This window comes from Sorex araneus, chromosome X (assembly GCF_027595985.1).
Source record: "Sorex araneus isolate mSorAra2 chromosome X, mSorAra2.pri, whole genome shotgun sequence".
Lineage (NCBI taxonomy): Eukaryota > Metazoa > Chordata > Mammalia > Eulipotyphla > Soricidae > Sorex > Sorex araneus.
In genome coordinates, this window is record NC_073313.1 from 265,853,848 (window position 1) to 265,868,877 (window position 15,030).

Here is a 15,030-nt window from a genome sequence, read left to right on the forward strand (position 1 = left end):
TGATGTTTTCAAAGAAATTGAATGAACAATTATAATCAAGAAGGACCCCAAATAGCAAAAGCAATCCTGAGTAGAAGAAAATCAGAGCATATGCTTCCTGATTTTGAATTACTGAGAAAAGCACTAACATTTCAAACCATATGATATTGAAATGAAAGCAGGCATGCACTCAAATATCAGAAAATAGGAAAAGCTGGAGGCTGGAGCGATAGTACAGTGGGTAGGCTTTTGCATTGCACGCGGCAGACCCAGGTTCGATCCCCAGCATCCCTTTGTTCCCTGAGCACTTCCAGGAGTAATTCCTGAGTGCACATCCAGGAATTTGATTTCTTTTATCCTATTTATTCAATTATGGCTCTGACTAGACTTCCCAAACTGTATAAAAGTACTGGCAGGTGCTTCTGACAAGCACTGGACTGGTGAACACCTTGTGTGCATCACAGATATGGAAGAAAACAATTCAAGCTGATGACTCAGCTCATCACCCGGCCAGGACGGCCCATAGAGAGGCTTTGCTGATCCTGTTCTAGCCTCTCCTGGACTCAGAGTTTGGAATGAGCCAACACGAGCAGTAAGCCCAGTGAAGGGCAATTTTCTTTCTCATCTTGCCAGTACTAAAGGGCTTCGAGACTTTAGATGAAGCATGAAATATGAATGCCTTCTACATCTGGGCAATCTGTGATCATTTGAGGATAAAACCAAATTTTGACTTGGGTGATTTAAAGACTACCAGGTTAATTAAAGTGACTTTCCAGTGGTGTCTCTTGAGTTCTGGGGGTCTCGAACATTGCTTAATAGTTCAGCGTAAAGTGGACATGGAGTCCAGAACATGATCTTTGACCAATGAAAGAGTAAAGGTCATTTAATCTGGGGCTTGGAAACAGAAATCAGAGCATGTTAATCTTTCTATAATTTATAGATTATTGAGTGCATGAGTGCACGCCCTCTCCTGGGCATGAGCAGTGCCCTGGTTTCTTCTGTGAACTGTGACAAACTTGGAATCGGCAGCTCCCTGCTCTGGCTGTGTTTCCCGATGGCTCCCACGGTGTTGGTCGCTCTCCTTCCCCTGAGTGTCTGTCTCCTGCTGGTACCCGGCCCCACTGAGGCGGGCAGGCTGCTGGTGGTGCCCATGGATGGCAGCCACTGGTTCACCATGAGCTCAGTGGTGGAGCAGCTGATCCACAGAGGGCACGAGTTAGTGGTGGTCATGCCAGAGGTGAGTTGGCAGCTGAAGAAATCTTTGAATTTTACAGCCAAAACCTACTCGCTCTCTTACTCTCTGGAGGATTTGAATCATGAATTCAAGATTTTTGCTGACCATCAGTGGAAAATACGGGGAAAGAGTTTGCTTTCTGCTTTGATGAGCTTGTCCAGCAGATTTTTTGATAACTTTTTCTCACACTGTAAGAGCGTGTTCAATGACAGGCAGCTAGTGAGATACTTGGAAGAGACTTCTTTCGACGCGGTGTTCCTAGATCCTTTGGATATGTGCGGTTTGATTTTAGCCAAGTACCTGTCTCTCCCTTCTGTGGTCTTTACCAGGGGAGGATTTTGCCATTATCAGGATGAAGGGACTCAGTGCCCGAGTCCCCGGTCTTATGTCCCAAGAAGACTCTTAGCTTTCTCGGACACCATGACTTTCTGGGAGCGAGTGCGGAATCTCCTCTCCCTAGTAGAAGAACATTTATTTTGCCACCATTTTCTGAAAGTGGCTATACATGTTGCCTCTGAGATTTTCCAGACCACCATCACCCCCTATGACCTCCACAGCCACGTGTCCATCTGGTTGTTACGGACTGATTTTGTGTTGGACTATCCCAGACCTGTGATGCCCAACATGGTCTTCATTGGAGGCATCAACTGCCATGCGGGAAAGCCCCTGACAGAGGTAAGCCCCCGCCTGAGCAGAGCAGGGAGAATCCGGCCATCCATGCTGCACTTCTCTCTCTAAGTGATGGAATTGTCTGTGATCGTTTAATTGTACATGTGAAAAACGTGAAATTGCTATTCTTATCACACATTGTACCGTAGAGTTGGTTTATAGATCAGTCACAAAGTCTTTTTTCATATTCTATGTTTTGTAAAGTACTGGAAACCATTGTTAACAGTGAAATTTCCTGAACTGGAACTTTCTGGCTCTCATTATGGAACTGCATTCAGAGGTCATGCGATTTGTGTTGCACCGAAAAAATTGCACAGTGTTCTCTGTTTTGATGACTCGAATTAATTAAACTAACCCCTCCTGCTAGGTATTTATACTTTTATACTTTCTTGTATTTCTTCAAACTGTAGCAACTTCCTTCACGATCATATAACAGTAAGTGTGGGTGTATGCTAAACACGAGACATCATTCTGAATTGATCATGTCAAGATTTATCAGTTTTGAAATTAATCAGTTTCAATAAATTGATCTAGCTGATTTTCAAACCCTCATTTACTATACTGGCAACCAAAATATTTGAAATCATTGTGTCTCCGAAGTCCATTGAAAAGTAGAGAAAAGCTCCTAAAATTCATGGTTATGCCAAAGGGCATGAATATATTTTACAGAAATCCCTGTAAAATTTAAAAAGATAGAAAGGATGACAATAAAGTTCCTATACAAAAAAAAAATAAAACCACTTCTGTGTCAGAGGAGAATGTGGCTTGGAAATTCTTGGTGGATTCATTTCAGACCCCGTGTTAAACCTAAAGGGAGCTATTAGTTTTGGGTCTCAGGAATCAAGATGTTCAATAAATGCCAGCTCGTCGCATGGTACATTGGGACAGAAGATGACTCTCATGGCCCTCCTATCGTTCCTTTTACAAAAATTGTTTTTCCTGCAAGTCATTTTATTTATTTATTTATTTTACAAAGTTGTTCATGATGATTTGTTACAGACATTCAATATTCCAACCCCAATCCCTACACAATATTTCTGTGAACTGATTCCTGTGGCCAGACTGAGAGTCGAAAACTATTGGTCTGTGTTTTCTTCTGTTTTCCTGATTTTTGACCTAATGTTACTTTTCTCTTCAGAATTTCACCCTGGCTGCAAATGCTCTGCAGCTATCCTTTTTCCTGAGACTCTTTTAGACATAAACTTGAGAATTTGTCCTTGGTTTGCATAACCTACCCAAATTTGAGAAGTTTCAGTTATGTACTTTGTGGAATTGGGCTTAATGGCAGTTTATCTTTTTAGTGTGATTACCGTTGAGGAAGTTCCAATGGTGATGAATTTATTGTGTTGGTTAACTACAGGTTATCTTTTTTGGATGCTAAATTAAATCAGTCAGTAAGTTCAAGATAGTCACTGCATGGTGTTTCTCCTACATGGGACAGAGGGAAAATAAAGACACTTGTAAAATAAAAAAAAACCCGCAAAACTATGGGTTAGGCTGGAAGAAAACTGTGGAGTAAGTGTTGCCTTGACCAACTTTGGGTTGATCCCATGAGTGTGATTTTCTCTCTTTTTACGATAGTGTTGTGTTCAATTGGGGAAAACCACAGTGTCTCTTTCATAAACATTTCGTTGTTGTTGTTAGTGAACATGGTTTACAAGAGAAAATTCTACTACAGCTGCTTTATCCATCATCAATCCAAGAACATTTCCATCGAGTCTGTGTCTCGTGTATTGTGATGAATGCTGCCATGAACATCTCTATGCAGATACGCATTGATTTATTTCATCTCCTTCCCATAAATGTCTAGCAATGGCATTCTGGGACCATATGGTATTTTACCTCTTTTTTGGTGGGGAGGGCACTCAGTGGGGCTTGATGGCTATTTCTGGCTCACTGTTGCTCTCAGCAGTGCTCAATGGGTCAGGGAAGATGGGAATGAACCCAGGGCTCCCTCATACCAAGTCTTTGCTCCAGTCTGTTGAGTGTGTCCAGTTCCATTTAGGTTCATTGATAAGGAGCCTCCATGCTATTTCCAGAGTTTGTACCCCTTTACTTCTTTGGAATGCATTAGTTTACATTTAGAATTTATTGTATCTGTATTTATAAATAGAAGGTGATATTGTACTTTTGCGATATATTTTTCTAATAATGGGGCCTGTGCATTGTTCATTTTGTGTCTTTTTGAGATGGGCATTTTGGAGTGTTCAGCTCATATACTTATTTATTTATTCATGGTTTTGTTTGTTATGCATTAGATCTTTTTTCACTTTAGCTGTGAGCCCCCATACGACTTTTGGAACACTAATGTCTTCTCCTTTTTAAATTTTTGTTAAATTTTTTTTGGGTCTTACCCGGCCATGCACAGGGTTTACTCCTGGCTCATGCACTCAGGAATAACTTCTGGAGGTGCTCGGAGGACCATATGGGATGCTGGGAATGAACCCGGGTCGGCTGTGTGCAAGGCAAATGCCCTACCTGCTTTGCTATGGCTTCAGCCCCAAATTTTTGTTAAATTTTTTTTGTTTTTTTTTTTTCATTTTTATTTTTTATTGAATCACCATGTGGAAAGTTACAAAGTTCTCAGGTTTATGTCTCAGTTATACAATACTCAAACACCCATCCCTTCACCAGTGCCCATATTCCACCACCAAAGACCCCAGTATACCTCCCACCCCCCGCCCCCCGCCCCCATCCCTGCCTGCTTAGTTGATAAATTTCACTTCATTTTCACTTTACCTTGATTACATTCCATATTTCAACACAACATTCAGTATTGTTGGAGTTTTCCCCCAAGAAAGACAGTCCTATTGCCAATGCAGCATTTGATAATTAGTTTTCCATTGCTGAGACTGGAGAGATATGAAGTCCCGTTGTTTCAAGTATATAGAATTTCCCCCCCCCCTCCTTTCTGCGCCACCAAGTTCGTGCCTGCTTAATGAATAGTCATCATATTATGGCTGACACCACGCCGCTCGACGAGAAAAAAGGATATTTCCAGTCCTCGGCCGGCGTGGGGCTATGGCTTAATTCAGTCTAGAGACATGGGGCTATGGCTTAGTTCAGTCTAGAGACATGGTTGCAAGTAGTTTCTGGAACCGGAGGTAGTCTAGTTAGGCTCTGGATTCTAGTTGATCAGCAGCATCGCGGCCACACAAAAGTGTGGCCACCCGGGTCGAGTCTCGGCGGAGCATGCTCTGGTATTGGCCCGAGACTTCCCAAGCGTCCTGCTGTTCCAAGTATATAGAAGGGATGATAATAACATTTCTGTATAAAAATGAACATTTCCTTAACACGTAGGAGACTGTGGCTTGTGAATTCTTGGTGGATTCACTCAGATCCAAAGTTAAACCTAATAATTGGGGTCTCAGAAATCATGACATCAATGAATGTCAGCTTGTCACAGGGCATATTTGGATGAAAGAAGGCGCTCACACATCTTTTTTAGGAATCCTTTCAAAAACATTTTTGGAGTGACCCTTTCATTTAAGTTCCCCTGTCCCCATTCCTTGGCAGTTCTTTGTTGCAGTGACTCGGCCCTTGGTCTCAGAGGTCACACTTATTGGAGAGTGCAGTGGGTTGCCCTTGTAACACCGTCTTTCTAGTGGCAGATTAGACATCACACTCCGGGGTGGCATAATTTGTTCCATATCAGCCAACGTGTACCAGGCTCACCAGCAAGCCACATCCTGGGTCCTTACATTTCTCCTTTATAATTGAAATTGTATGAAACACTGCCTAAGAGTGTTTTTGTATTCATACACTTCCATGTTCCATTAAACAGTGGCCTGCCATCTTCCTGCTGACCCAGGCAGCAGGGTGGAAGTCAGAGCAAAGTGGGGGCGGTGTGTTCCTCAATAGGACAGATGCAAGTGTGCAGTGGAGTGAGGCTTTCAGTGGGATGCGGGGTGGCTGGTGACCAGAACTACAGGGAACCCCGTTTCCTCACACCCAAATCTGTTACATAACCGACAGTGCTCAGCTCTGAGATGCCTCAGAAGGTGATTGGCTGGTCGCTGCCTTCCTCAGATCCTGGAGCCCTGGGATGGTTGGCTGTGTTTCTGGCCAACACTTGAGCTTGGTGTTAAAATGTTCCTGGGAAGTTCCAAAGAGCACCCGAGCCTTGGCACAGAACAATGCGGGAGACAGAGAGAGCAACAGGGTTCTCGGGGAGACACCTGCTCCCTCACCACCCTCTCGAGCCTTTTACCCTCTCCCTCCTGGGGACTAAACTTTCTGTCCTTCCTCTTCAGCTTGCTGGCGCTGCTGCTCGCCTATAAGCCAGTGCTCTCAGGAACGCTTCTGGGGTGGTTTCCCCAGTTCCCTTCTCTCCTCTCCCGATTCCTGTGCAGAAAGCCCAGGTGGTGTGTATCCACCCCCTTACTCCATTCTCTGTTCCATTCCTGTGGGTTCAGGGGTCCTGAGGCCAGAGGTTCACGTGTGGATTCCTTCTGCCTGTTTTCCCAGCGTCTCTCTCATTCCATCGTCCATAGAACATGTCCAGAACCTGACCAACCACTCGGAGCTGGACGGGGGGTCTGCAGGGTAGGTTGAAGGGAAGTTGTGGGCTGTTACAGGTTGTGCTTTATTCTCTTCTACTGGCTACAACACCAAGTCCTTGATGTAAAAAGCTAAGATAAGGGTCTGGTAGAGTAGGGTGGGCCCTAATTCAGTGTCCTGTTGCCCTGAGAGGACCATTATATAAAGATCCAGGAAAATCTCGTGCAATGTCACGATGAAATATTTATCACAAATATTTTCACTCTGATGTGACATTATTGCATAATGTCCAGTAAAGACTTAACCTGCTGATTTCAACCTCCTGACACCTAGGCATCAGGGGAAAAGTAGAAATAATTCATGAGTCAAATATTAACCGTTATGTACACTATTTCTAACAGGAACACTCCCTAATCCAGAAGTACCGGGTATACAGCAGCAATCCCTTTCTCTGCTGTCTAGGAGGATATTTCTGTGAACTGGTCCATGTCCCAGGACTGAGAGCTGAAAACTTTTGTTCTATACTTTCTCTGTTTTGAGATGAGATCTGGTGCAGCCGCGCACGACACGGCCCCTCTGCTTCCTAAATACTATGATCCGGGAGGTCTACTAACCCATTTTGGCACCCAGAGACTTATAGAAATGCATCTAGACTGTGAGCTGAGCTACGACCCCATGTTGTCCAGGGAGGGGGAAGGATTTTCTCTCCCAACGCTTTCTTTCTATGGGGAAGATAGCAGCGGCAGCAGCAACAGCGCCCACGTGGCGTCCACCGTTCTCTAGGACTCACAACCCAGAGGTATGAGCTTATAGTGATGTGGCGTGCAAGAGATCATAGGATGGGGCTGTTACTGGCATGCCCTCCGCCCAGATGAGATCCGGAGCAGCCGCACACAACATGGCCCCTCTGCTCCCTATACTTTTATCTGTTCTTCCGAGTGTTGGCTTAATGCCCATTCTCTCTCCAGAATTTCACCCATGTCACAAATGCTCTGCAGCTCCAAAGCTGTCCTTTTTTCTGAGACTCTTTCAGACATAAACTTGGGAGTTTGTCCTTGGTCTGCATACCTACACAATTTTTGGAAGTTTCAGTCATGTCCTTTGTGGAATTTGGCTTAATGGGAGTTAATCTCTTAAAAGTGATTATAGTTAAACAAGTTCCAATGGTGTTGATATTATACTGTTGGTAAACTACAAGTTACATAATTTTAAATTTTGAATCCTAAATGAAATCAGTCATTAAGTTTAAAATAATCACTGGATGATTTTCCTCCTACATAGAACAGAGAGAAAGTAAAGAAATTGGCAAAGAAAGAACAAAAGTATAAGCTAAGTAAGGTGAAAACTGTGGAATAAGTCTTGTGGTGATCAACTTCATAAAACACATTCTTGTCACTTGTCATCCTGTTGCTCATCGATTTTCTCGAGCCAGTAACATCTCCATTCGTCCCTGTCTCGTGCTAGTGTATCCCAATGGTGTCTGATCGCTCCAGGAATATGAAGAGCCTCAAACCATTCGTTCAGGGTCTTGACGAAGTAATCAGACCATATTGTAGTTGGGCGGCCAGGTGTTCTTTTGACATCTGTAGAATCCCATTGGTAACAGCTCTAATCCAGTGGTTGTCTCCAAATCGCATTACGTGTATGCAGATACTGTATAGAAATGATATTTTTCATCTCCCGCCCATAAATATCTAGCAATGGCTTTCTAGGATCATATGGTATTTTATCTCTTTTTGGTGGGGAGAGGGCACTCATCGGAGATTGATGGCTATTTCTGGCTCACTGTTGCTCCCAGCAGTGCTCAGTGGGTCAGGGAAGATGGGAATGAACCCAGGGCTCCCCCATACCAAGTCTTTGCTCCAGTCTGTTGAGTCTGTTCCATTCCTTTTAGATTCATTGATAAGGAGCCTCCATGCTATTTCCCAGAGTTTGTACATCTTTACTCCTTTTGAATGCACTAGTTTACGTTTAGAATTTATTGTATCCTTATTTTCACAAGAATAAGGTCATATCTTATGGTACTTTTGTCTTGTATTTTTTTTCCTTTTTTTTTTCTTTTTGGGTCACTCCTGGCAATGCTCAGGGGTTACTCCTGGCTTTGCACTCAGGAATTACTCCTGGCGGTGCCCAGGGGACCATATGGGATGCTGGGAAAGAAATGAAGTGTCTGGATCAAAACTGAAGAGTTGTCTTTGTAACAGCAGCAGTAGTGGTAGCAGCAATGAGTCCCACCCAGGGACGCCAGCTGTAAAAAAACTAAAGCTCGCCAGGGGGCGAGCGCACCGCAGGCTCTCGGGGCGGCTCTGTCTCACCGCCCTCGTTTGGTGCCCCGGAACCGCTGTGTGTGCTGTCGGTCGAGGGCAGGCGACAGGAAGGAAGAAGGCCAGACTGGTTGCTCGATCCGTTTATTTCATTCTCTCTCTCCGATTCTCTCCCGCTCTCAGTCTCTCTCTGGATCTGTGGATCTGGCCCCCGTGGATCTGGCCCCCGTGGATCTGGCCCCCCAACCCACTCTTACAGCCTAGTTAAATCTCCACAGCATGAGGGGGTTGGGGCGTACACATAGGTGTGGTCACCATCAATAGGGTAAGGTTCCTTTCCCTTAGGGGATGCTTCTAGAACTTAATTCTCTTTCAGCAGGAGGATCCACCCAAGGGCGGAGTCCCATGAATGTGTTTCTCTTCTCCTCAGCCAGCAAACATATAAGAATTCGTAATGTTAATTATTTTGTATGGACACAATAAGAGATGCATTAAAGCTTATGGAATTGCTCTCCTGGGACCATCTCAATCTCAGACTACAGAGCTCAGGCCAGATCAGTCTTTCCTATCCCTGGCAGGGTCCTAGTCTCATAATTACTATTGGATCACTACAGCATTTGTCTATGATCAAGCTCTTAACTTATAGTTAAGAATTAGGCACTTTGGCCAGGCCCATCTCGATGCCAGGGTAGCACATAACTCACCACTTGCCCTGGATCCTTCCCGTCCCATGTAGGGGACCCTGCTTTGGGGTGCTAGGAACTGAGGGCAACTGAGGCTTAAGTGGAGAAAGCAGATGGAGGGAATAATATTAGAGGCCAATTAATTACCAAGTTATAAAAACATAATATTGTCTTCTGTGTCTATACAAAACAGACATAGCTTTAAAGTAAATTATTCAAAAGGCACAAGAAGAGGAGAAAGGCGATATTAACTTATATAACATAAATTCAGTATCCTAGGAAGTTCTGACCTTACAAATTAGCAGAGTCAGATTAAGGGAAAGCCGAGGATTAACTCTTTTGGGGAAGAGAGCATGGAGAGGTGATTATAGCTAAACAAAGGGATGGGAGAGATTCGGGAACACCTTGATGGGTGTGACTGGGGTAAGCCTAAACTCTGGGTAAAACCGGGACAAGCTACTTGTGGCAAGGAGGGAAAGGGCAAAGTAATGTCATCCTACACCTGGGTCGGACGCGTGCAAGGCAAACGCCCTACCTGCTGTGCTATCTCTCCAGCCCCTGTCGTGTATTTTCCTAATACTAGGGGTCTGTGCATTTTTCATTTATCTGTGTTTTTTTTTTGGGGGGGAGATAGGCATTTCTAAGTGTTCGGCTCATTTTGGTGTGTGTGTGTGTGTGTGTGTGTGTGTGTGTGTGTGTGTGTGTGTGTGTGTGTGAGAGAGAGAAAGAGAGAGAGAGAGATGAGCATGAAAGGAAACAAATTCAACGAGATAAGTCAGATGATCAACTGGCCAGAATGGCCCACGGAGGTTGTTGAATTTGTTTCAACAGTCTCAAGAGGTTGGAAATGAAATTAACATGACCAGCAATGCTGGAAGTGCCTCTGTGAAAGACAATTCATTTGTTTCCTTTTCTTCTCTTTTTAAAAAACGTTTTTGGGCAACACCTGGTGATGCTCAGGTGTTACTCCTGGCTCTGCACTCAGAAATCACTCCTGAAGTGCTTGGGGACCGTAAGGGTTGCTGGGGAATGAATCCATGTCATCAGCATGTAAAGCAACTGTATGCTATCACTTCAGCTCCAGTGAAAGGCAATTTCTACCTCTCCAGGTGCCAATGCGACAGGGCTTTAAGACTTTGGGTGGAACATGAATACCATTCAGATCTTGGCAGTCCTTGGTCATCTGAGGATAAAATTCAAATTTTGCTTTGGATGATTAAAAAATTACTAGGTTAACTGAAGCCTGAGTTATGTCTGAGTTTGTGTCTCTGAGTTCCATTGCTTTATAATTCAGTTCACAAGAGGCCATGGCAGTCCCGGAGCACCATCTCGGGCTAATCAGAGAGCAAAGCTCGTCTCATCTGGTGCATACAAAGGGGCACGCAAGCACATTGCTCCTTAGAGAAGCAATCTCGTCATTGAGTGTGTGAGCACACACCATCTTCTGGACAGCACCCCTGCCTCTTCTTTTGGTGAACACTTTGACTGGAGCTCACAATCCCGGCAGCTCCCTGCTCTGGCTGTGCTTCCCGATGGCTCCCACGGTCTTGGCCGTTCTCCTTCCCCGAGTGTGTGTCCCCTGCTGACAACCGGCCTCACTGAGGCAGGAAGGCTGGTGCCCCTGAGTGGGAGCCACTGGTTCACCATGAGCTCAGTGGTGGAGCAGCTGGTCCACAGAGGGCACGAGTTAGTGGTGGTCATGCCAGAGGTGAGTTGGCATCTGAAGAAATCATTCAACTTCGGGGCTGGAGCGATAGCACAACGGGTAGGGCGCCTGCCTTGCACGTGTCCGACTTGGGTTCGATCTCCGGCATCCCATATGGTCTCCCCAGCACCGCCAGGAGTAGTTCCTGAGTGCATGAGTCAGGAGTAACCCCTGTGCATCGCCGGGTGTGACCCAAAAAGCTAAAAAAAAAAAAAAAGAAATCATTCAACTTCACAGTCAAGACCTACTTGCTCTCTTACTCTATGGAGGATTTGAATCATGAATTCAAGGTCTTTGCTGATGCTAATTGGAAAATTTGAGAACAAAGTATACCTTCATTCTTGAATAAGTTCACCCAGCAAGATTTTTTTCTTATTTTTTATTTCATAAATTATTTATTTTATTTTAAAATTATTTTATTTTATTTTATTTTATTTTTTTGCTTTTTGGGTCACACCCAGCGATGCTCAGGGGTTACTCCTGGCTTTGCACTCAGGAATTGCTCCTGGCGATGCTTGGGGGACCATATGGGATGCCGGGGATCGAACCCGGATCGAACCCAAGGCAAACGCCCTACCCGCTGTGCTATCGCTCCGGCCCCTATTTTTAAATTTTTATTGAAACACTGTGAGAGCAGTTACAAAGTTTTCAGTTTAAGTCTCGGTCATACAATGATGAAACACCTGTCCCTTCACCAGTGCACATTTTCCACCACCAAAAACCCCAGTATCCCCCCGATCCCACACCCTCCCGCTACCTGTGTGGCATACGATTTCCACGTTACTCTCTCTCTACTTTGATTACATTCAACATTTCGACACCAGACCCACCATTATTATTTGGGATTTTACCCCAACACTCATATCTGCCAAAAAGGCAACGTTAGACAATTTGTTTTCTATTGCTGGTTATGAATTGCATGTGATGATGCGTGGCTGCTATTGTGGCCGTGTGATTTTGGAATTCTGAAGTTTTAATAATTAAATCTGGAGGAATTTCTGCCAAAAGCCGCTGGGTTCCGAGCCTTGTTTCTGAGTCTCCGGGATAGTGGACGATAAGCAACTAGATCAGCAGCCAGAGGGCTCGTTCATGGGAGGCAACTCGGGGTCTCGTAGGGGCGGGGGAAAGGGCTGGCTCCACCCCCATCCCATAAGGCCCCACATTCCCCGTCACTGTGACACCCAGCAAGATTTTTGATTACACTTTGTCACACTGTAAGGGTGTGTTCAATTTCAGGAAGCCAGTGAGATACTCCGGGGAGACTCCCTTTGACACGGTGTTCCTAGATCCTTGGGATATGTGTGGTCTGATCATAGCCAAGTACCTGTCCCTCCCTTCTGTCGTCTTCACCAGGGGAGCATTTTGCCATCATCAGGATGAGGGGACTCAGTGCCCAAGTCCCCTGTCTTATGTCCCTAGAAGACTCTCAGCTCTCTCAGATACCATGACATTCCGGGAGCGAGTGCGGAATCTCCTCGTCCACGTGCAGGAGCATTTATTTTGCCGTTCTTTCCTGAAAACGGCCGTAGATGTTGCCTCTGGGATTTTCCAGACCACCATCACTTGATTCGACCTCCACAGTCACGTGTCCACCTGGTTGTTATGGACTGATTTTGTGTTGGACTATCCCAAACCCATGATGTCCAACATGGTCTTCATCGGAGGCATCAGCTGCCATGCGGGAAAGCCCCTGACAGAGGTAGGCCCTGCGCCGGAGCAGAGAGGGAGAGTAAGATTCTGAGCTTCTTACTCTCATGGGTCCTGTAGTTGCTTTTGTTGCATTTGCCATTTGTCTCTGAGTGAAGGAATCCTCTATGATCTTTAACTGTGCTCTAAAAATTAAATAAAGCTGCTGTAATCACGTGGACATACTACACTTGGTTTGAATATTCTAAAAAAGTTCTGAGATCTTTTTAAAATTCGGTAAAGTCCAAAACACCACTGTAAACAGTGAAACCACCCCTGTTGCTAACCCTTTGGCATCCTCTGCAGAGATATGTTCGTAGAGGTCTCCGCATCTTTCCTGATTTGGTTGCATAACAAAATTGTAGAGCATTTTTAAAAATATGCAAGTATTTATTTGGATGGCTGATATTGCGACACATTCATGGTTTTTCTTTTCCAATTTTCCCAATCTTGATATAAATTCATTTGGGGAAGAATATTGGTAGGAATATATGCTAAACATGAGGTATTTTTTCCTCAAGTGATTGCATCGAGTCATGATTTCTTTTTGAGGTTTTATTTTATTTTTTAAATATAATTAATTTTTTTGTTAGTGAATCACCATGAGACAAAGTTACAGACTTACAGGTTTTCATGCTTACGTTTCAGCCATATAATGATCGAGTGCCCGTCCCTCCACCAGTGCCCATTTTCTACCACCAATGGTCCCAGCCTCTCTCCCACCACCCCTACCCTGTCCCCTCCACCCCACCCTGACTCTGGCAGAGCATTCCCTTTGCACTCTCTCTTCTTTTGGGTGTTGTGGTTTGCAATAGAGGTATTAAGTGGACATCCTGTTCGGTCTATAGTCTACTTTCAGCGCACATCTCCCATCCTGAGCAGGCCCTCCTAGCACCCTTTACTTGGTGGTCCCTTCGAGCTGCCTTTCCCCTTAGCATGTGAGTCCGGCTTTTAAGCTGTGGAGTAATCCTCCTGGTACTTATCTCTACTATTCTTGGGTGTTAGTCTCCCATTCTGTTACTTTATATTCCACAAATGACTGCAATCTTTCTATGTCTGTCCCTCTCTTTCTGACTCATTTTACTTAACATGATACTTTTCAGTTGATCCACCTATATGAAAATTTCATGGAGAGTCATGATTTTGAATAGGTCAGTTTTGAGAGAAAATACACTTTGAAGTTCAGGATTTTTTAGCAGGCCCTCATATATTAGCATGAGCAAAAAAAAAACAACCACATTAATATCTCAGCTCATGAATCACATTGTGAGCTAGAGAGCACTTACTCTGGTAGATTTGATAATTGCCAAAGGGCATGAAAATATTTTACAGCTATCTTTATAAAATCCTGTAAGCTAGAAGTGATGACAATAAAATTCATGTACTATAACATTATTTTTCTTTTTGGGTCACACCTGGCGATGCACAGGGGTTACTCCTGGCTCTGAGCTCAGGAATTACTCCTGGCGGTGCTCAGGGGACCCTATGGGATGCTGGGAATTGAACCTGGTTTGGCCTAGTGCAAGGCAAAAGCACTACCCACTGTGCTATCACTCCAGCCCCACAATAACATTTTCTTGATAGGAGTAGGTAGAGTCAATTTTTGGTGAACCCATTTCAGATTACAATGCTAAATATGAAGGAGCTATTTATTTTTTTGCCCTGGAAATAGAGTTCTGGGGACCGTAGAAATAGCACATCAGGTAGGGCACTTGCCGTGCACATAACTGATCTAAGTTCGATTTCTGATATCCCTGAGTGCAGAGCCAGGAGTAAATCTGGCATTGCCACATGTGCTTCCCTCTGCCTCCCACCCCCTGCCCTCCACAGAAAAAAAAATTTGAAAAGTTAAAGGAATACCAGCTTGTCACAATGGTGCAGTGGGGTGAGTGGTGCCATTCCTGGTACCCTCCTGTCATTTCTTTTTTTTTTTTTTTTTGCTTTTTGGGTCACACCTGGCGATGCACAGGGGTTACTCCTGGCTCTGCACTCAGGAATTACCCCTGGCCGTGCTCAGGGGACCATATGGGATGCTGGGATTTGAACCCGGGTCGGCCGCGTGCAAGGCAAACGCCCTACCCGCTGTGCTATCTCTCCAGCCCCCCCCTCCTGTCATTTCTTTTCCAAAGAGTTTGTGATGACAGTTTCCTTTAAGACACCTTCTATCCCCTTCCTTGGCCTCTTGGTTGCAGGGACTTGGTCACTCACTTGGCTACGGGGTCACGCTTGGTTGTGGGGTGCAGTGGTTTGCACTAGTTGTGACACTGGGGTTACACTGGAGGAGTTGGCGCTGGAGGGTTTACACGCCCA

General features: G+C 44.8%; 1 protein-coding gene across 2 annotated transcripts in view; it reads left to right on the forward strand.

Annotated features, from left to right (window-relative positions):
* The window catches only part of LOC101555017 (UDP-glucuronosyltransferase 1A9), a 122,551-nt gene that overhangs the window by 48,585 nt on the left and 58,936 nt on the right, over nt 1–15,030 (forward strand). The window contains exon 1 of one of the 2 annotated variants that reach the window (XM_055120541.1): nt 1,034–1,888. The exons of the other annotated variant lie outside the window; for it this stretch is intronic. Coding sequence (XP_054976516.1) covers nt 1,034–1,888 — 855 coding nt within the window. Of the gene's footprint in view, nt 1–1,033; nt 1,889–15,030 lie in introns of those variants that run through there. 2 annotated transcript variants of the gene reach the window in all.